The sequence below is a fragment of the Culex pipiens genome, chromosome 2, assembly GCF_016801865.2.
Source record: "Culex pipiens pallens isolate TS chromosome 2, TS_CPP_V2, whole genome shotgun sequence".
NCBI classification, from domain to species: domain Eukaryota; kingdom Metazoa; phylum Arthropoda; class Insecta; order Diptera; family Culicidae; genus Culex; species Culex pipiens.
The window spans coordinates 41,467,430-41,490,643 of record NC_068938.1 but is presented as its reverse complement, the minus strand read 5'-3'; the positions used below and the strand labels follow the sequence as shown (position 1 = coordinate 41,490,643).

Sequence of the window (23,214 nt, the reverse complement as noted above, 5' to 3'; positions counted from 1 at the left end):
AATTCTAAAATTCTAAAATTCTAAAATTCTAAAATTCTGAAATTCTAAAATTCTAAAATTCTAAAATTCTGATATTCTAAAATTGTTAATTTCTGAAATTTTAAAATTGTAAAACTGTGAAATTCTAAGGTTCTAAAATTTAAAATTCTCAAATTCAAAACTTATAAACTTCATAATTATATGATTCTTAAATTCTGAAATTCTAAAATTATGAATTTCTGAAACTCTAAAATAGTAAAATTCTGAATTATAAAATACCACGATTCTAAAAAATTACAATTTTAAAATTCTTAAATTCTAAAATTGTAAATTTCAATTATTCAAAATTTTTAAAAATCCTCGAATTCTAAAATTATAAACCTCAAGAATTATATAATTCTAAAAATCTAAAATTCTTAACTTCTAAAATTCTGAAATAGTAAAATTCTAAAATACAACAATTCAAAAATTTTCAAATACTGAAATCCTAAAATTGTTAAATTCAAACATTCTAAAATTTTCAAATTCTCAAATTCAATATTAGAAATATTTTAAAATTCTAAAATTCTAAAATTCTAAAATTCTAAAATTCTAAAATTCTAAAATTCTAAAATTCTAAAATTCTAAAATTCTAAAATTCTAAAATTCTAAAATTCTAAAATTCTAAAATTCTAAAATTTTAAAATTTTAAAATTCTAAAATTCTAAAATTCTTAAATTCTAAAATTCTAAAATTCTAAAATTTTAAAATTCTTAAATTCTTAAATTCTAAAATTCTAAAATTCTAAAATTCTAAAATTCTAAAATTCTAAAATTCTAAAATTCTAAAATTCTAAAATTCTAAAATTCTAAAATTCTAAAATTCTAAAATTCTAAAATTCTAAAATTCTAAAATTCTAAAATTCTAAAATTCTAAAATTCTAAAATTCTAAAATTCTAAAATTCTAAAATTCTAAAATTCTAAAATTCTAAAATTCTAAAATTCTAAAATTCTAAAATTCTAAAATTCTAAAATTCTAAAATTCTAAAATTCTAAAATTCTAAAATTCTAAAATTCTAAAATTCTAAAATTCTAAAATTTTAAAATTTTAAAATTCTAAAATTCCAAAATTCTAAAATTCTAAAATTCTAAAATTCTAAAATTTTAAAATTCTTAAATTCTAAAATTCTAAAATTCTAAAATTCTAAAATTCTAAAATTCTAAAATTCTAAAATTCTTAAATTCTAAAATTCTAAAATTCTAAAATTCTAAAATTTTAAAATTCTTAAATTCTAAAATTCTAAAATTCTAAAATTCTAAAATTCTAAAATTCTAAAATTCTAAAATTCTAAAATTCTAAAATTCTAAAATTCTAAAATTCTAAAATTCTAAAATTCTAAAATTCTAAAATTCTAAAATTCTAAAATTCTAAAATTCTAAAATTCTAAAATTCTAAAATTCTAAAATTCTAAAATTCTAAAATTCTAAAATTCTAAAATTCTAAAATTCTAAAATTTTAAAATTTTAAAATTCTAAAATTCTAAAATTCTAAAATTCTAAAATTCTAAAATTCTAAAATTCTAAAATTCTAAAATTCTAAAATTCTAAAATTCTAAAATTCTAAAATTCTAAAATTCTAAAATTCTAAAATTCTAAAATTCTAAAATTCTAAAATTCTAAATTTCTAAAATTCTAAAATTCTAAAATTCTAAAATTCTAAAATTCTAAAATTCTAAAATTCTAAAATTCTAAAATTCTAAAATTCTAAAATTCTGAAATTCTGAAATTCTGAAATTCTAAAATTCTAAAATTCTAAAATTCTAAAATTCTAAAATTCTAAAATTCTAAAATTCTTAAATTCTAAAATTCTAAAATTCTAAAATTCTAAAATTCTAACATTTTAAAATTCGAAAATTCGAAAATTTAAAAATTCGAAAATTAGAAAATTCGAAAATTCGAAAATTAGAAAATTAGAAAATTAGAAAATTAGAAAATTAGAAAATTAGAAAATTAGAAAATTAGAAAATTAGAAAATTAGAAAATTAGAAAATTAGAAAATTAGAAAATTAGAAAATTAGAAAATTAGAAAATTAGAAAATTAGAAAATCAGAAAATTAGAAAATTAGAAAATTAGAAAATTAGAAAATTATAAAATTAGAAAATTAGAAAATTAGAAAATAAGAAAAATAGAGAATAAGAGAATTAGAAAATTAGAAAATTAGAAAATTAGAAAATTAGAAAATTAGAAAATTAGAAAATTAGAAAATTAGAAAATTAGAAAATTAGAAATTAAGAAAATTAGAAAATTAGAATTAGAAAATTAGAAAATTAGAAAATTAGAAATTAAGAAAATTAGAAAATTAGAAAATTAGAAAATTAGAAAATTAGAAAATAAGAAAATTAGAAAATAAGAAAATTCTAAAATTAGAAAATTAGAAAATTAGAAAACTAAAAAAATAGAAAATAAGAAAATTCTAAAATTCTAAAATTCTTAAATCCTAAAATTCCAAAATTCTAAAATTCTAAAATTCTAAAATTCTAAAATTCTAAAATTCTAAAATTCTAAAATTCTAAAATTCTAAAATTCTAAAATTCTAAAATTCTAAAATTCTAAAATTCTAAAATTCTAAAATTCTAAAATTCTAAAATTCTAAAATTCTTAAATTCTTAAATTCTTAAATTCTTAAATTCTAAAATTCTAAAATTCTAAAATTCTAAAATTCTAAAATTATAAAATTCTAAAATTCTAAAATTCTAAAATTCTAAAATTCTAAAATTCTAAAATTCTAAAATTCTAAAATTCTAAAATTCTAAAATTTTAAAATTTTAAAATTCTAAAATTCTAAAATTCTAAAATTCTAAAATTCTGAAATTCTAAAATTCTAAAATTCTAAAATTCTAAAATTCTAAAATTCTAAAATTCTAAAATTCTAAAATTCTAAAATTCTAAAATTCTAAAATTCTAAAATTCTAAAATTCTAAAATTCTAAAATTCTAAAATTCTAAAATTCTAAAATTCTAAAATTCTAAAATTCTAAAATTCTAAAATTCTGAAATTCTAAAATTCTAAAATTCTAAAATTCTAAAATTCTAAAATTCTAAAATTCTAAAATTCTAAAATTCTAAAATTCTAAAATTCTAAAATTCTAAAATTTTAAAATTCTAAAATTCTAAAATTCTAAAATTCTAAAATTCTAAAATTCTAAAATTCTAAAATTCTAAAATTCTAAAATTCTAAATTTCTAAAATTCTAAAATTCTAAAATTCTAAAATTCTAAAATTCTAAAATTCTAAATTCTAAAATTCTAAAATTCTAAAATTCTAAAATTCTAAAATTCTAAAATTCTAAAATTCTAAAATTCTAAAATTCTAAAATTCTAAAATTCTAAAATTCTAAAATTCTAAAATTCTATAATTCTAAAATTCTAAAATTCTAAAATTCTAAAATTCTAAAATTCTAAAATTCTAAAATTCTAAAATTCTAAAATTCTAAAATTCTAAAATTCTAAAATTCTAAAATTCTAAAATTCTAAAATTCTAAAATTCTAATATTCTAAAATTCCAAAATTCTAAAATTCTAATATTCTGAAATTCTAAAATTAAAAATACCCAAATTCTTAAATTCTCAAATTCCTAAATTCCTAAATTCCCAAATTCTTAAATTTAAAAATTCTTAAATTCCCAAATTCTTAAATTCCCAAATTCCCAAATTCTTAAATTCCCGAATTCCCTAATTCCCATATTCCCAAATTTCCAAATTAACAAATTCACAAGCAAATTCATTTATTCCCAAATTTCCCAATTCCCGAATTCTCAAATTCTTAAATTCCCAAATTCCAAAATTTCCAAATTCACAAATTCCGTAATTCTAAATTTCCCAAAATTCCCAAATTCTTAAATTCCCAACTTCCCAAATTAACAAATTCACTAATTCCCAGATTCTCCAATTCCCAAATTTTCAAATTCCCAAATTCTTAAATTCCCAGATTTCCAAATTCCCAAATTTCCAAATTCACAAATTCCCAAATTAACAAATTCTTAAATTCCCTAATTCCAAAATTAACAAATTCCCAAATTCTCCGATTCCCAAATTCCTAAATTCCCCAATTCCCAAATTCCTGAATTCCTTAATTCTCAAATTCCTAAATTCCCAAATTCCCAAATTCCCAAATTTCTAAATTCCTAAATTCTCAAATTCTTAAATTCTCAAATTCCCAAATTCCCAATTTCTTAAATTCCCAAATTACCAAATTCAAAAATTCTTAAATTCCTGAATTCCCAAATTCACAAATTCACAAATTCCCAAATTCCCAACTTCCCAAATTAACAAATTCACTAATTCCCAAATTCCCCAATTCCCAAATTTTCAAATTCCCAAATTCTTAAATTCCCAGATTTCCAAATTCCCAAATTCCCAAATTTCCAAATTCCCAAATTCACAAATTCTTAAATTCCCAAATTCCAAAATTAACAAATCCCCAAATTCCCAAATTCCTAAATTCCCAAATTCCTGAATTCCAAATTCCTAAATTCTCAAATTCCTTAATTCCCAAATTCCCAAATTCCCTAATTTCTAAATTCTTAAATTCTCAAATTCCCAAATTCCCAATTTCTTATATTCCCAAATTCAAAAATTCTTCAATTACTAAATTCCCGAATTCACAAATTCACAAATTCCCAAATTCCTAAATTCTTAATTTCCCAAATTCTCAAATTTCAAAATCCCAAATTCCCAAATTCACAGATTCCCAAATTCCCAAATTCTTAAATTCCCAAACTCCCAAATTCACAAAATCCCAAATTCTTTAATTCCCAAATTCCCAAATTCCTAAATTCCTGAATTCCTAAATTCTTAAATTCCTAAATTCCTCAATTCCTGAATTCCTAAATTCCTAATTTCCTGAATTTCTAAATTCTTAAATTCCTAAATTCCCAAATTCTCAAATTTTCAAATTCTCAAATTCCCAAAATCCCAAATTCCCAAATTCCTTAATTCTCAAATTCCTTAATTCTCAAATTCCAAAATTCCCATATTCTTACATTCCCAAATTCTCTATTTCCTATGTTCCTAAATTCCTAAATTTTTAAATTCCTTAATTCCTAAATTCCTAAATTCCAAATTCCTGAATTTCTAAATTTCTAAATTCCCAAATTCCCAAATCCCCAGATTCCCAATTTCACAAATTCCCAAATTCTCAAATTCCCAAATACTTAAATTCCCAAATTCCCAAATTAACAAATTCACTAACTCCCAAATTCCACAATTCCCAAATTTTCAAATTCCCAAATTCTTAAATTCCCAAATTCTTAAATTAAATTCCTAAATTCCAATTTCTTAAATTTCTAAATTCCCAACTTACCAAATTCTCAAATTTCCAAATTCCTAAATTCCTAAATCCTCAAATTCCTGAATTCCCAAATCCCCAAATTCCCAAATTCACAAATTCCCAAATCGCCAAATTCGCAAATTCCTAAATTCCTAAATTCTCAAATTCCTAAATTCCCAAATCCCCAAATTCACAAATCCCCAAATTCTTCAATTCCCAAAATCCCAAATTCCCAAATTCTTAAATTCCTTAATTCCTGAATTCTCAAATTCCTAAATTCCTAAATTCCTAAATTCCTAAATTCCTAAATTCCTAAATTCCTAGATTCCTAAATTCCTAAATTCATAAATTCCTAAATTCCCAAATTCCCAAATTCCTTAATTTCTTAATTCCTTAATTCCTTAATCCCTTAATTCCTAAATCTCAAAATCCCACATTATCAGGTTCTTGAATTCCTAAATTTTCTTATTTCGATATTCCCAAATCTCTAAAATAACATAATACCAAGTTCCTAAAATCACAAATTTCCTAATTTTGATTCGGGATTCCCAGATTCAGAAAATCCCATATTCCCAAAAACTCCACATTCTTCAATCCCCAGATCCCCATGTTTCCTGATTGTAAAAACACTAATTTCTTGTATTCCCATATTCCAAACAAACACACACACACACACACACACACACACACACACACACACACACACACACACACACACACACACACACACACACTCACACACTCACACAAAGATTAGTTTGTTAATTAATGATGTATTTTTTGCCTCAATAAATAAAAAAAACGAATCAACTGTTTTACTGAACCAAAAGAAATATCCAACGGTCAATTCAAAAACCAAAACCAACGGTCAATTCAAAAACCGATTAAACCGCCACCCTTCGTTTGGGATGGCTGCGTGCTTTTTGTTTTGAGCCAGGCGTACCCAATCGTCACGCTTCAGAATCGAGAACATTGTTGTCGATTTCAATGCAAATGTTACCGGACGACTGGTCGACAACATTACGAAACGAATTTTAGAGCAAATCGACAACAATGTTGTCGATTTCCCGGACAGGATTTCTATCCGTGTACATTTGGTTCTATATTTTTATTTTTCAAGAAAGCTTTCAAATTGAGTACAAACAGTAAGTAAGTTGTAAACGAAGGCGTTTTTATCAGTATTCAATCCATACCCCTAATTTCTATAATGCTTGTGATTTTTCATCTTCATGCTTCACAATTTTTCATAACTTTAAATCAATAAAAAACGTATGTATCAAATGAGTAGAAAAAAATGCAAAAGACAACAAGAGCATTTATGCAAATGCTCTTCAGTTTTCTTTGAAAAAGCTTTTGTAAATTCAAAAGAACAATTCTTCCAAAAATTAGTAATTTCTTGGAATTTATTTTTTGTATTATAGCACCACACATAAATCAGTCCATACAAATCTTTATACACTTTGGCAGCAGTGCAGAAAAAGAGCCATATATTTGAAAATCGGTACATAAAAACATCTTTTACTGATCGATTTAGTATCTTTAGCAAGTTTTTAGGTATTGATGGAAGGATTTCTAGAACAAAATGTAACTGTCCAATAAACCCCTCTGAGTTGACCTGTACTTCGCGACTCCCAGCTCGCGCAAACATAAACATAAGTCTCGATACATCCTTTGTATGTGCCGTGCCAAATTTATTGCAAATAAGTTATGCACGGATATGCAAAAAGAAAAAAAACATGTTTGGATGTTTTTAAATTGTTGAATAACACAAAATGGTAAAAAATCAATTGACCGTACTGCGATTTTTCTGAACAACACAACCGAAACAGTCAAGCTTGAGTTAATCTTTTTTTTTACGAAATTCTCAGATGAGAATTAAATAAAACCCAACAAAAACACAATTTTTGTGTAGATGTAGTATCCACATAAAAGTGACCGTTTGTATTGAAATGACTAGTTTTCAATAGAACTTTAAAAATATTGTAATTTTAAAATATCTGTTGATTTTATTTTGAATTTAAATTACAATTTATAAAAAAAGGAAAGATATCCTCACAAATGTTTCAAATTTGAACACAATTTGATAGGCATTCATCTGTTGAAAGATTCCCAAACAACTATATAAAAATATCTTAAATGCCAAATATTTCTGACATTTTAAAATTATACAAAGGTACTCAAATCTGATTTAAAAATACAAACACAAAGTTTCATAGCAATTTGTCCTTAATCATTTGTTTGACTGACAGAGCCAAAAAACATCTTATAAAATACTACTAAAAACAGATTTTTGAAATACCACCAAATGTTTTACAGTACAAATTGTATACAGTCCATTGTCTCGATTATTCGAAGTTTCAATTATCCGAAGTTCGATTATCCGAAGGTTTGTATGGGACTCGAATAATAGAATGATGAACAAAAAATTTTCATATTTTTTATTTTCTTACTTTTAACATCAAATTCGAGTTCTGCTAATTAATTTTAGTCACGTTTGAGTGGTTGAATGCCTATTAAATTTTAAATTGCATTTTTTCAATACTTCATCTCAGCCATTTCGGCCGCCATCTTGGATTTAAACATTCTAAATTATTTTAAAGTTGTTTATGGGTTATACTTAAGGCTACCAAATGTACGCGTTTTTTTACATGCTGGAATTTTGTACGGATTTTTTCGTATAATACCGATTTTAAAGGAATTTTATGATGATAAAAAAAAAACAAAACAAAAATGAAGAAGTAGGGGAAACTCTCGTATGTTTGGCAGGTTGAGCACTCGCTCCTAACTCCATCCAATTTGCTGATTTTCACTATTTAAACAACTAATTTTGCAAAACTTTTGATAGAAGCTTGCTTGCTCACTTCTTTTTGAGCTATTTATCACTCGATTTTAGTTGAAAATGCTTTTAATTAATTTGAATTGAATGTCAAAGTTCTGACCTGCCAACATTAGAGGCACGCTGGAATTAGATGCTGTTCCCCTAAATGGCCCAGGCCTAACCAACTAACTACCAAAGGTCGTCAGTTCGAATCCCGAGGAGGATGGGAGCTTAGGTGGAAAAAGAGGTTTGGATTGCCTCACTGTTTCAAGCCTTCAGACACCTTGTTTTGAGAAGGAATCTTGCAAAAGCGTCAAGTTTACAGCATGGCCTTGAACATTCTTTTTTATTCAAAAAAGCAAGTTCGTCATAAAAAATATCATAAAAGTAATCCAAAAACCAGAAAAAAAACATCCAAAGCCTAGTAGCTTGAGTCTATTACACAAATTTAAACATTATTTTCCCGAATACTTCATTTAGAATAACTAGAATAATGTTCTAATAGAGAAAAGTATGCACTAATTCATTCAAGAGAAATTTGTAGAATTTTAACAAAACTTATTTTTTTCCCGGTTTGTCAGTCGAATTTCCGAGTTTTTCCCGGTTTTCTCCCGGTGGAATAAATTCCCGGTTTTTTCCCGATTTCCCGGTTTTTCCCGAGGTGGCCACCCTGCAAAATAGCATGAAACATTTAAAAAAATAAGGAAAAACAGAAAACAACAGTTTAACTTGTAAGAACAAAAGTGACACAAAATAACTTACTGAACACGCACGGAGAGACCGGCCAGGGCAAATCTAAGAAAATCTTGGTTAATTTAACTAAAAGTATGGGTTAATTTTTTACACAGCTTTTTTTCAACAATCGATTGTTGATTTTGTTAACCCAAAATTGCTGACCACCAGTAACTAAAATTAACTAAAAAATAGTTGGAATTGCCATTTTCGTTGGTTAAATGGCCGAAAAAAATTCTAGCAGTCGACTGCTAGAATATTTTTTTCAGAAAATTAACTAATTTTTTTTTTTGTTTTAAGCTGAAATATTGTGGAATATTCTGTAAAAAACAGGCTGGGCCATACTTTTCAACTATTTTTCAACAATTTTTTTCGTTTTATTAACTGAAATATTTTTGCATGCTGCAAATTATTAGTGAATTATAACAAAACATTTCTTAATTAAACATAATTTATGTTAGTGTCGATATATATTTTCTTTAATTATCTAACGATACAGGCCGGGCTGAATTTCTAGCTATAATTTTAACTAATGTCTTACTTAAATACAGAAAAACATTCGTGCATGTAGTCAATAATTAGCTATTGTTAGCAATATTTTTATTGAATTTGCAGTAAATTTTATAATAATGCCTCACAAATTAATGCTGGGTGTTTTTATATTCGCATTTATTCTGCCTAAAATTTTAACTTTTTGTACTAATTTGTTTTTTTTTTTGCATGAAGTTATTAAATTACTGTTAAAAAGCATCAAAACAAAACTTTTTATTATCTGTTATTATAAAACATGTAAAGTTTGATTAAAGTTTGAAAAAAATACGTTGCATAAATCTAAAAAAATAATAATAAAACATATTACAAATTTTGTTAAACATATTTATAAAAGATGTTTAATTTCTCGTGAATTCCTTGAAGATATTTCACCAAGTAAGTTATTATGTTGTATAAAATTAAGTGTTGTATTCACTTACCATCACTGTGCAATCATCCGATAAGTCATCATCATCTACAACGGTCTCAGGTTTAGTTATTTTTCACACAGAATTTACACCAAAACGAACCATTTGCTGCAAATAGACATATAAAATTTATTAGTAATTTGATACAAAATCTTTAATTTTGTCTATAAACTGAAAAAAAGGATCGTAAATAAATGTAATTATAATGAGGAAAGAAGAAATATCAATAATGCTCCGTTTCCTGAAAACAATATTTTGAGTTTTACTTACCAGTTTATTTAGCAGTCTTCTATTAACAGCATTTTTAAAATATTTCTATCTTCTTTTGTATATCTTTTATAAATTTTATTTTTTAGACATTTCCCATCATCTCATTTTTATTTTGATATTATGTGTACTCATTTCCATATATTTTATGGTTGATGATTCTGAAAAAAAAAAATGGTTCATTAAAATTGTATCCATCGTAAGCACAAAGGTTTTTGATTATTCAGTTTTCTAATTAAAATCACAACAGATAAATTGTTATGTAAAAATAAATCCATACTTACTTAGTTTAACCAACCTTTTGTTAAATTTGCCCGTGCAAGTATTGTCGTGCAAGAGTTCGCCCGCCTCTTCCTTTCACTGCCCTTCCCTTTCCTTAAAACATTGTCATGAAGTCCCCTCGCATCAGAGGTCCTCATTGCGAATGTCCTCGTCTTGTTCTTCTTAGTTTATCACCTGCAAAGAAATCATCAACAAACTTACTCACCAATTGCACCTCCACAGTTGCAACAGTGTTCACTTCGATTTGCACTTCAACATTAGCCAAATAGTGTGATTTTCACCTTTCACATTCTCTCACTTCACAATTAACAACACAAACTCAACAAATCGACCGCTCTTGTTCGAATCCTGACTTCAAATGACAAACGTAAACAAACCCAAGTTCATCTTTTAAATAATCAACCAATTGACATTTACATTTAACCAAAAAAAATCTTGATTTTTCTAAAACCAAAGCTAACAGTCGAGCACGTTCATTCGAGTTCGGGAAATCTGTTAGCTTTTTGCCTTTAGCATTTTCAACAAACAGGTTATTAAATTATTACTGAATTTTGGTTGATTCAACTGAAAATTGGCCGTAACAAGTACGTTTTTGTGAAATTTACGAAAGTAAAATCAACAATTTTAATTGTTAAAATTTCTGGGCACAGTCTCTCCGTGCGAGAAAAACACAATTTTTTGATAAAAAGACGGGCAGTAAAGAGTTAACTAGTTTTACTGTTTTTTAATGAAGTATTCTAAATCATCTCTAGTAGAGATCCTTTGCTAGTGATAAGGAGATCAATTATCAAATTTTACACCAGCGCACTTCAGTGTATTACCGTCGCCATGGCGCCAGTCGGACAAGTGATAAAGTGGAGCAAAATATGATGTCCTTTTCACTGTAAGCCAAAGCTGCTCATACGACCTCCGCTCCCCTTCACTCCGTATGTCTCCATCGATCTAATCCTGAATGTACGTAAGTATGTAACTGTGTGGATGTGGTTTTCCAGCACCATCTATGCTGTTACATATTATTTTGACCTATTTAAGGAAACTCAAGGCTTTTGCGTGTTAAAGAGCAACCATGTACGTCAGACAATACATCACGAAGGATGGCAGGTCCGGGAAAAAGTAAAAAAAAGGACCATTACGTACGGGGGTCCATCGGGACTTTCGTGAGAGAGGATACATTTTTATTTTTTCTCGGAAGTTGAAAGGAAGCAGAAAACAAACTTCCTTCTGACATGGGGTCTGTGGAAGGAGAAAAGCCCACGCCTTACTTTGAACATCATCCAGACAACCTGTAAAGCAGCACATATGCAAATAAGAAAACATCTAAATACCTACTATCCCCCCCCAAAGATGCTATTTAGAAAGCGAAAAACAAAAACAACCAAATTGAGTTCAGTCGAGCTGAATTGAGTGACGCGTTGCCAGCTGCAGGCGTGTGGTTATTATCAAACAATTTACGATTTGTTTATGGATATCGGCTGGTGTATAGAATCCGCGTACACCATCAACTTGGTTGAGTGATGATACCAGACGTTCTGGCTACACCGCTGTGGCGTAGCTGCGGTCAATCCCAATTTCATCGATGAGCAAATTACGGCCGGCGATAGCGATTGGCGAAAAAATGTTTAAATCAGCACGAGCGGATAATTGATCCATGAGGGGATACGCTTTAAAAGCATTAGTAACACAAATTAAACTTATCGAGGAAATTTTCCTAATTTTAAATTTGTTCGTTGTTTTTCTCTGAAACTACTGGAAATTTTCACTGTTAAAAAAAGCAGAGAACGTGCAAAAGAACAATTTAAAACATTTTTGAATTCGATGATTTATTTATTGATCGAAAACCGATCGAAAAATGGTGTTCTTTACAGCTGGAGCTTTTGAAAACATACCCGAGATTTTATGTAACCCGTTGTTGAAGTATCATGAAATTTTTTTTTTCAAGGTTTATGCCGCCCCCCCCCCCCTCCCCTTCAAAAATTATTTTCCTGAAAAATTCAAAATTTCCATGAAAATAGAAGTCTAATCAACTGAAAACAACCTAAAATGCATTTTTCTGCATTGATAATCATATTTAGCATGTTTGGGTTTGTTTAAAAATGTTTTGAATTTTTATGAAATTCCAATGTACAGCACCGCAAAAAAAAATATTTTTCGCAAAAAATAAAATTTTCGTCAATACTTAGATATTTTGGAAACTAATAATGGCAAAACAACTGGACAAGTGTATAATGCATTTTAAAACACTTTTTTCACTGAAATGTTGAAACCATGGCTCGTAATTTAAATTTTTATACAAGTTTTTATACTTTATTTTTTATTTTTTTGTTAAAAGGGCCAAACATTGAATATTACGCCCATTTAAAATGCTAGTCTTGATTTAAAAAATTTCAAAATATTTTTTTCGAAAAGATCGAAAAATTTCACGAATGTTTCATGTATTAACATTGAAAATCGGACCATTAGTTGCTGAGATATCGTCATTAGAAAATGGTGTGTTTTTTGGTGAGATTTTGAAAACTTCAATTTTCGTGTTTCTTTTTCTTAAAGCGGCTCTATCTCAGCAACCTGAGGTCCAATCTTCAATGTCTCTTAGACAATTTTATAGCAAATTTTCTGAACTTTTCAAAAAAATATTTTTAGAAATGGTAACTCATGGTCACTGTTTTTAAAAATTGAAAAACTGCAAATATTTCACTAAAATCAAACTTTCGGTGGCTATATCTTGAAAACGGAGCCCTTTATCAAAAAATCTGTAAAGTACTTTTCGATTGCAAATTCAATTTTGCATTAAAAAGTAATGTCAAACTTGTTTTTGCATAAAACTTCGATTTTTTCCAAAAAATCACTATTTTTTCAAAAATTCATAACTCGGCGGCAGATTTTTTGACCATGTTTCTCTATGGCTCAAAAGATGCGGATTTTTGTCCCCTAAAACATATCAAAAAAGCTCGAAAATAAAAAAAAAGTATTTTGGGAAATTGAGTTTTAGTGAAAAAAAAGTTGATAAAAAAATCTGCAAATTTATTTTTCCGTGTACCTATTTTTTTCTCAAAAGTCCTCAACAATACTTTGCCGAAGACACCAAATTGATCAGAAAATTCACTCAAAAGTTACAGCTGTTTGAATATTTATATACCATTTTTGTATGGACAGCTGCCAAAATTGTATGGAGACTTGTATGGGTGAACCAATGACGCAAAATAGCTTATTTGGTCATAGGGAAGGCCCCCACAAAGTTTGAGTTAAATCAAAAAATACAAAAAATAAAAATGGTCGAAATCGGCCGATTTCGCAGAGAGTTGCTCATTTTTGAAAAAAAAAATACAACTCCACTCCCAACCGACTATAGTTCTCTTGGACGCAAATTAAAGGTTTCGTTGGACTTTCAAGGAAAAATAACTTGGAGTTGAATAAAATCCAGCCTAGCATTTTAAATAGTCATATGAAACCTTGAATTGCCGTTTTGACGGTGTCTAGACCAAAGAGCCTTTGTATGATAATATTTTTATCAGTCTAAATTCGAGCATCAATCGAGCACTTTTATTTTGTAAAACTATTTGTATGAACTAGTAATTAAATTGTATGTTTAGATAGTATTTCTGGCCAAAAATTAATTTTAAAAGGACAAAAATGAGCAAATAATCAGATGACGCTTAGATAAACATTTTGATAATAATTTTTTTTTTAACAATTTAATAAAACAAATCTTGATTGCAACAACAATAACATGATATCACATATTTCTCAAAAAATATGAATTTCAACTCAAAACTTTTGCGCTTTGTTAAGGCTGGTACAAATATTTTTAAAAGTTTTTGTCACCCCCCCTTCAAAATTGGCCCGAAAAATCAGAGGGCAAAAAAAATATTTTTACAATAAACTTCAAAATTTCAATGAAAATTCAAGTGCAACCAGCTGAAATCATATTAAAATACATTCTTCTGCGTTTAAAATCATTTTTAGCATGTTTGGGTTTATTAAAAAATCTTAAGATTTTTTGAAAATTTTCGATGCAAAACCTTTTTTTTCGATACAATTTTTGTTTTTGTCAGATCTTAGATTTTTTGAAAACTAATGATTGCAAAACAACTGAACTAGTGTAAAATGCATTTTAAAAAACTTTTTTCATTTAAATGTGAAGACTATGGCTTGTTATTTAAATTTTTATATTTTTTTTATTTTTTTGCCCCCCCCCCCCTTGACCCCGGCCTAAACAACACTCATCAACCCAACAACTCGCTTACCCCTGAGTACAGTTCTGCGCTTTCATTCCTTTAAATTGCTTCTGCGCTCTTCCAACGCCATGCTTCGTCGTACACTGAACATTATTCTTGAATAATATTTTAAAATGGTGTATCTGTTTCAACCTATGAATTAATTCAGCACTTGGCTACAATCAAACATTAAAACAATACAATTATCATGATCGAAAAAAAAAATTAATCAGATAGGCCATTTTTAAAGTTCACTTTGTGATTTTCACTATCACACGAAGGAACGTCAAAACGGGGAAAACATCAATACCGTTTTGTTGATTCTGTTGTCCGCGGCGAGTCAACCCGTCCAGACTCTTGTCCGTTCCTTGCTCCTCAAGTTTGTTGAACGTCGGTCTTGGGTGCTATCACACATCGCAGCCCCTCAGAAGAACATTTTTATTGCTGGCTGACTGACCCATTTACCTCCTCTCGGTTGGTTGGAGTTTTTTTTTTGTGTCCAAAGTCCAAAGTGAAGCTATCAGGTCGCTTTAAAATTAAGCTCAAAGTGTAAAGTGCAGAAGAAGATGGCTAAACAGCACACCAACGACGGCTACCAGAGGGCCATCTTCGGGGCGCTACGAACGCTGATGCACTTCATCGTGGCGGTGCAGTTTTCCTATGGAATCTACTACGACTTTACGTACGTGCACTTTCCCCCGGGGATGCACCGGCCCGGGGGCGAGTTCGGAGGAAAGCTTAAGTTCTTGACCGTTTGGGATGCGGTAGGTAGCAATCGGGATGGCGTTTTGCATCATCTGTGTGGCCAAGTGCAGTTGCAGCAGAAGCATGTGCAACCAGTCAGCTGAACGGCTTCCCACCTCCGTCGCTGGTGCATGCACAAATTTGCATACAGAAGAAGGGGAAAAGTTATTGCATAACAAACGCCAAACTGTATGCATACTGGGAGAGGAAAACACAAACAAACCCTTCCGGTACCGGATTGTTTGCAAATTTGTAAATTGGCAGTGAATCTCATTCGACAGCGTATATTCAATGAATTCATTATAAACTGTTAGACTTATAAATGATGTATCGATCGCAATTTTTGTGTTGTGTATCCATGTGGATTGGAATATCCAGTCCACATTATATTTGACTTTTTATTATTTTTGAATGGAGACGAGCAGTAATTCAACGACTACATGGAGTCACATAGTAAAACAAACGTCACCATGCGTCAACTTAAAAAAAAACTTCTTTTTTGGAAGTTTGCTGTAAAAGACATGTATCTGATGATTTTTATAGTTAGAAATCATAAACTAAATATTCGGAATTCACATCAATTTTTCAGCAATTTGGTTTCACCACTGACGATTCAATTTTTCAAAAACATCATGGGCTCATAGTTCGTGCTCCAGGGAACAACTTTGCCGAAGAGTGCAAAAAGATTCGTCAAATATTAAAAATGTTAAAGACTCAACTTTTTCTTCACTCTCTTCTGGCAGCGCTTGCTGCTACCGCAGAAAAAATTCAGGGTAGGCGTCGCGACGCTCATGCAACCAAGCAAGCTAATAGTTGCCAGAAAAGCTTGAAGGAAAAGTTGAAATTTTCAGCGGCGGTGTTATAAATTCTGTAACATTCCTAATATTTAGCGAATCTTTTTGCACTCTTCGGCAAAGTTGTTGCCTGGAACACGAACTATGAGTTTTTCTTAGTTCATTGCAGTTGAGGTTAAAAGAAATGATCGTAAAATACATTCAAAAAATTCCAATGTAAAAAACATTAGCATTTCAGGACATTTATGTTATGCAGCAGAACATAAAAAAAAACATCCATATAGCAGATTTCGAGTTTTATACGATGTTACTAAGTTTCATTAAACTGATTCAGTGATTGACATTTTAAAAGTGAGCAATTATAAGCAAACAACTGTATTACAGAATTTTTATGTTTACATGTTTTGACTAAATTTACAAGATATAGTCTTCAAAAGCCCTATGTAATGCCGTTGTACATAAAACATGTCTTCAAAAGTCGTTGTACATAAAAACGGTAAAAAACACGATTAAAAACCATTTTTGATCACCTTTTTTATCATTTTAATGCAAAAAAATGAATTTACCAGACAAGATTTTTTCGAAGGATCAACTATGGTCCCTTGGAACAAGCTGTCAAGTAGGACCTTTTCTGTCAAAAAGGAACGCGAGGTTACATTTTTAAAGTTGATTAAAAAATCCATTTTAAACTATTTGTGGCCGTACAAAGGGTCATTTTATCGTAAACTGGGGTCAATCGGGACACATGGGGCGAATTGGGACAGCAGTTTTAACCATGTTGGAGCACAATATTTTGATTTTTCTGGTTGGTTTCGGTTAGAACAGACTCAGACCAACAAAATGCGTACATCCATTTCTCTAAAAACTGCTGTCCCTATTCAAACTAAAGTCCCGATTCGCCCCAGATTACGGTACTCAGAAAAATAAGCTTTATCGCTGTAAACAATAATAACAGCAATCTAAACTTAATTTGAGGACCCAATTAACGATATCTCAGGACAATTTTGTAAAACTTTGGATTCATTTAAAATATGAATGTTATTTTCCTACAAACTTACATCATCAAGCTTTTTAGGGGCTTAACAAACAATTTAGGATATGAGCTATTGCCTTTAGTGTTTACCTCCATTCGAAAATCGAAAATATATAAAATAAAAGATTTCGAAAATATATACAGTATTTGTTCGGTAACTGGGCTGAGAACGTAGCCCAGTCACCGAATGCTGCTGTAACCGGAGGCGGTCGGTCGGATCGCATTGGCGTAATTAAACGAATGGCTTAAGCGCCACTCCCAAAGGGAGACCATTCATCATGTGCTGCTTTGCCCAGCTATGAGACCTTGCCACAGGGCGGGTGTATCCTTGATGCCAAAAATTGCGATTGAGAACGATCCGACTCATCCGAGAACTCGGCGGTTAGCCGAGGCGCTACAAACGGAAGAAAAAGATCGCAAACTAAAAAAAATACTTCAGATCTAGAAAACAAAAGATTGTACTTGCCCCGTTCTTATCATCACAGGTAGAAAGTCTCCCCAATCAAATTTCCCCAGAACGCTTCAGAAGCCAGAATGGCGGAACCAAACAGAAAACTACCGCGAAAGTCGTGAAAAGATGCCTCAGAAAACATTAGAAAAAACCACAAAATTACTCCAGAAACTCAAAAAAACGTATATTCAGGTTCGCATAATTCAGTAGCTACAATTTATTGTTTACAAAGAAATACTTTGGGCCCTACGGGATTCGATCCAGAGATCTTCTGCATGCTAGTCCTACACGGTACCTCGGTACCACTCGAGTTTTCCTGTCTCTCTACCTGTTCATTTGCAGTGCACTGCTTGGCTAGTAGTGTGCGTTGGCTTGGGAGGCGAAATTCATTCGGGGATCGCTATAATATGTTCACTGGGGGGGGTTTGCGATCACGCAACATGTGGGGGTGGCTTATGTTGCACCCTGGGTTGGCGGAAAAAGTCTTGGCCAACGATCGATCATGCGCATGTCGGGGGAAAAAGTACTTACACGACCATGGTTTTACGTGTGTTGGTTGGCGATCCGGCGAGCAGGTGGTGGCGCGCTTACCGCTTCGGCCACGGCGAGATGGTTCGGCCGGCGGCTAACAGCAGACGGGTTGGCACTAACGGCGTGCGTTCGGCATCACTTCCGGTGTGCGGGGGCGCACAGGTGTGCAGCTACGATGCTGCGATGATAGCGTCGGTTGCGACGACGGCGCGGATGCGCGCGGGAACTTGGTGGTGTACCTAGGCCTCCACGAGGCCGTCCCGGTTCGGTCGGTTGGCTGTCGAGGGTTCGACCGCGGCAGGTGTTGATGGACGCCGCCCAGCTCGTATGTTGACGGACGAGCTGCTTGGGGGTTCACCCCGGAACTTCGACCCCTTGGTGGAGTCCAGAAGCGCTGGGTTGTCGGTTGGAGTGGTCGCTCTGCTACGGATGATGCCGGTTGCCACCTGTGCCGAGAAGATCGCCCAACCAATTCCCCAAAAATTAGCCAACGCACTTAGGTAACCTCAATAAACTACGTTACCTGGAGTTTCAGGGTTTCAATCTGGTTCGCCACTACCCTACTCCTAATTCTACCACTAGCCGCGAGATCTAAAATAAAATTGCAGAATTAACCTCTGCCACTGAGACACTTCCACGACTTTAAACTACCTAACTCAAACGATTCCAAAACGGTCCTTCGACCACTCCTGCTTCCTCCACGATCAGGGTAAAAGTGACCGAGTCGAAGTCCTAGAACCCTCAGTAGAGGTGCAATTAGAACAACTTCGGTTCTCTAGAACTCGAGCAACATTACAATTGCAATAATTGCGCGAGTTTAGCCGAAGCATCTCTTAAGAATTTGCAATCTCTGACTGCCGAACTGGAGTGCATCGACCTCCCGTTCGAGTCAAAAAAGTGCTCTTGTCGCAAACTTTAGCATCTGAAGATTCTTCCTTCTTGTGCGGATCTCATAACAGGTCAAGGCAAAGTATTTTGAAAGTCTCCCATAAGGGGTGGCGCTCAACCCATGACATAATTAGGTCGAGGCGTAGCGCGCGAAGATAAGCCAACCATAATTATGGCACGCTAAAATATTGGCGAATTCATCTTTTCTGTCTGCCGTTCTTACGGCAGAGGGTTGTACTGATGGTACTGCTACATCATTCCCTACTAAATTTTCGAAAATTTGATTGGTTTGGAACTGAAATTGAAAATTTCTTACCCAAAACCAATCAAATTTTCGAAGCTGAAATTTATCTGAATTTCTGAATAACATTTCGCTTCCGGGGTCATATAGGGTCATCGCCAGTGGCTCACTCTCTGTTTCCAGCACGTAATTTCAAAAACTACGCCTGCTACTAGACCATCAACGTGTTTAGACTCCGGTCTCCAGCAGAAGCTACTAAGAAGATCCAAAACTTCATATAAAATTCATCTAAATAAAACTATAATAATATCTACAAAACTTCGGCAAAAAATATGTACACGAATAAAGAAGAGCTAAAACATTATATTACATGAGGAAAGGATATCAAAAAAAACCGCAACTTCAAAAAATTATCAAACAACAGCATAAATTATCTGCTGATCTTGAACTGAATTACTGAAAAAAATTGAGAACTGACTTTGAAAAGTTTCCTGGTAGCTGGCATCGCAAACATTCTAACAATCATAAAAAAAATCTCATCATAAAAACACACCCAAAAAAAATCAGCAACGACCTTCTACCTCAGTGATAAACACCAAAAAACCAAAGAGTCGCTCTATTCAAACTATCACCTTAAGTGAAAAATTAACCGACAAATTTAACGAGTGTTCAAACCTCAGAAGAAAATTTCCCAAGAAAACAGAACATCATCAAATTTGTCTTAAAAAAAATTTGGTCTGTTCTAAACAACAGAAAACTACCTCGGGATAACCCCAAAAAAACGTTTCCATGAAGTTTAAAACTCAAATTCACAACAATCTCTGACATTAATCAGCATCAATTACGAGACTGTAGATGAAACAACAAAACATAAAAAAAAACTGCATTGACGTACCCCTCGTCCATCCTGAATGAACAAGTGTTCATTTTCACATTCACCCTGTTACCAGTCTACCAGTCAACGGGATGTAAACAAAGTGCGTGGAACGAAAAAAAATGTGTGTCGGGAAATCTGTGTTTTTGTCGCGGAAAAAAGGTTAATGTGCTCTAGTGATGGAAAACCGGAAAAGGAAAGTGAAATTGAATGTGTCGCTAATTGTGTTTGGTTGTAAAAAGGTGTTTTTTTCTATTTTATTTTCAGGTGCAGGCTGCAGAAGGCGGCCGCAAAACCTGGATGAACAAGTGGAAAAAACAAACTAATGAAGCTAAAAATAGCGCAGATTCTTGTCGGCAAAGTAGAGTTTTCGCTCACTCTGCAACGTGATCTTGCGGCGCGAATGGAAAAAATACAATGTTTACCTACAACTACAAAAGAGGATCGATCCAGAAGAACTGCAAAGGAGAAAAGATCGGTAAAGCAAACCGCTCTACGTAAACAAAACTACTTCATCGACCATAATCAACACCAATTAGAAATTATGCTGATATTATGGAAGCAACTATTTACCTCCGATGGAAAAACTTACTGCGAGGGAAAATTCAATGAAAAAAAGGTAATTTGAGTGCTAATTAGCACAATTCACTAAATATTTACAAAAAACTAATGCCAGAATGTGTCAGTTTTAGGTACACATCTGCCTGGACCACCACTGGAGAAAAATTCATCAAAAAATATATACAAAATGGAAAATTTATCAACTGGAAATGGAAAAATATGTACAAAATGGAAAAGGATGGAAAATATTTACAAAAAGAAATGATAACAAGATGGAAAAACTTCGAAATTTTCAACAAACAGCTGCACACTGTCCCCTGTGCAAAACCGTGAGTAGTTTTCAAGTTTCCTAACAAAATTCAATAGGATAAGTACTAAAACTAGAATTAACGTAGGTACACTACTAACTAAACTTTTACTAACTAAATTATGTCTAAATATTTACAAATTTGTACAAATTCCGTCGTTTTGGCGTGAATTTTCGATGCTGTTCGGTCAATACGATCGTTTGGTACTCGCTTTACTTCTTTCGCCTGATTCAGGCCACGACTCATTCGATATCATCGTTTAGTCTCCCGTTAAACAGTCATGAATCGAGTTCACTACTCTGGGCCGGTCATCGACTTAACTCAATCTTATTTGTGGAATGAAAAGCTTTCCCGCGTTCAAGGGTTTCATTGATCGAATTAACCTCCCATTATCAAATCATCTGCCTCGACAGGAGTCAAAATCGGTGGATTTTTGTGGTTTTAAATTTCCCATTAATGGTATTTTTGAAAATTCGTTCATTTTCGAACTTGTGGTCACTCTTGAATGGTGATAAAAGTTACATAGCTTGCTGGGTCATAATATTTACAAATTTCGTCAAAATCAGTCAGCAGATTTCAGCTTTTTTAGCTGGTCTGCGAAGTAAACTCCAATTCTTTTTCCCTCGTCAGTTTCCAATTCGTAGGTGTTGCTTCCCAGAACCTTCTTCACCACGCACGGCTCGTACTTAGGGGCCAGCTTCTTACAAAACCCTGCTCCTTTGTCGGACAGGTCGAACGTCTTCTTGAGGACCTTTTCCCCCACGGCGTACTTCGGGCAATTCGAGCTAGATCGCAGGTTGTACTGCTTCGCGTGGCGCTGATACGCGGCCGCCAGGTTCACCTTCACGTCTTCGAACAGCTTCTTCCTCTGCGCTGAGACTTCCGTCTCCTTGGTCGCCTCCGGGGCGTGCGTGTCTCTGATCCGCGAGTACTCCCTTCCGTCTGAAACTTGGTCTCTTCCGAACACGATGAAATACGGACTGTACTTGGTCGAGTTGTGGACAGCGGTCCGGATCGCGGCCGCAATGGCTTGGATGTCATCCGCCCAATGCTTGTGCTCCTTCTTCAGAGTGGCTCGTATCGCCGTCGTGATGACCCTGTTTACGCGCTCCGTGTTGTTGACTTGCGGATGGTAGGCAGGTGTCAACCAGTGCGTCACGTGGTACGACTCCAGCAAACCTCTGAAAATTTTGGACACGAACTGGGACCCGTTGTCCGTGAGGATGATCTCGGGTACGCCGAACAGTCGGAAGATCATGTTTTCAACAAAATCCGCTAGAGGACCGGCTTTGGCCTCCCGGAACGGTTGAACGAGGACAAATTTACTAAAAACGTCGGTAGCAACGAGAAGATACGTGCAACGGTTCTTTCCGGACGCGGGCAACGGGCCGATGTAATCGAGCGTCACGAATTGCCACGGGTACTCGACAGGTTTCTGCGATCCCATGGGCGGCGTGACGTTTACATTTCCGGCCTTGCTGGTCTGGCACGGTAGGCACTCGCGACAGAACTTGCGGATCTGCTCGTTCATCTTTGGCCAGAAAAACCGCTGCTTGATGGCCGCCAACGTCTTCTCAAATCCGAAGTGCGCCTTGTCGTGCTCCTGCTGGATGATCTCTCTTCTCTCCTCGGGCATCGGAAACTGCTTCCAAGCGAACCGTGGGTCCTGTTGCCGCGACGAACTCTTGACGTACTTCATGATCCTTCCGTCGATCACCCGGTAATCCGCGTACTCCGTCGGGCTGGACGCGATCTTAGCAGCGAGTTCCTCGTAGTCCGGATCGATCTGAAAAACGGCCAGAGACTCGATGGAGCGCGACAGGCAGTCCGCGGTGATGTTGCTCTTGCCCTTCCGGTATTCAAGTTGGATGTCGTACGACTGAATGCGGAGAGCCCAACGAAGAAGTTTCGAGTTGCCGGACTCCGCCCCAATCTTGAACAACCACAACAAGCTGCGCGCGTCAGTGACCACCTTGAAGCGTGTCCCCTCGACGTAATGCCGGAAGTTGTCGATCGCTAAGAGAACTCCTAAACACTCCTTCTCAACAGCCGAGTATCGTTTTTGCGTACTGCTGAGCTTTTTGCTGAAGTACGCGATAATTCGGGTTTCTCCCTCTTGTTCCTGGACCAAAGCGGCTCCTACGGCGTTGTCAGAAGCGTCCGATTCGATCGTGAACGGTTTTGTGAAGTCCGGATTGGCCAGAATCGGCGCGGACGTCAGAACCGACTTCAGCT

At 33.0% G+C, this 23,214-nt stretch overlaps 1 protein-coding gene across 3 annotated transcripts in view; it reads left to right on the top strand.

The window, feature by feature from the left end:
- Positions 1-23,214, top strand: part of LOC120420683 (androgen-induced gene 1 protein-like) — a 51,527-nt gene that overhangs the window by 19,938 nt on the left and 8,375 nt on the right. The window contains exon 1 of one of the 3 annotated variants that reach the window (XM_039583782.2): positions 14,856-15,318. The exons of the other annotated variants lie outside the window; for them this stretch is intronic. Within the exon in view, the coding sequence (XP_039439716.1) occupies positions 15,121-15,318 (198 nt within the window). The 5' untranslated portion in view covers positions 14,856-15,120. Of the gene's footprint in view, positions 1-14,855; positions 15,319-23,214 lie in introns of those variants that run through there. 3 annotated transcript variants of the gene reach the window in all.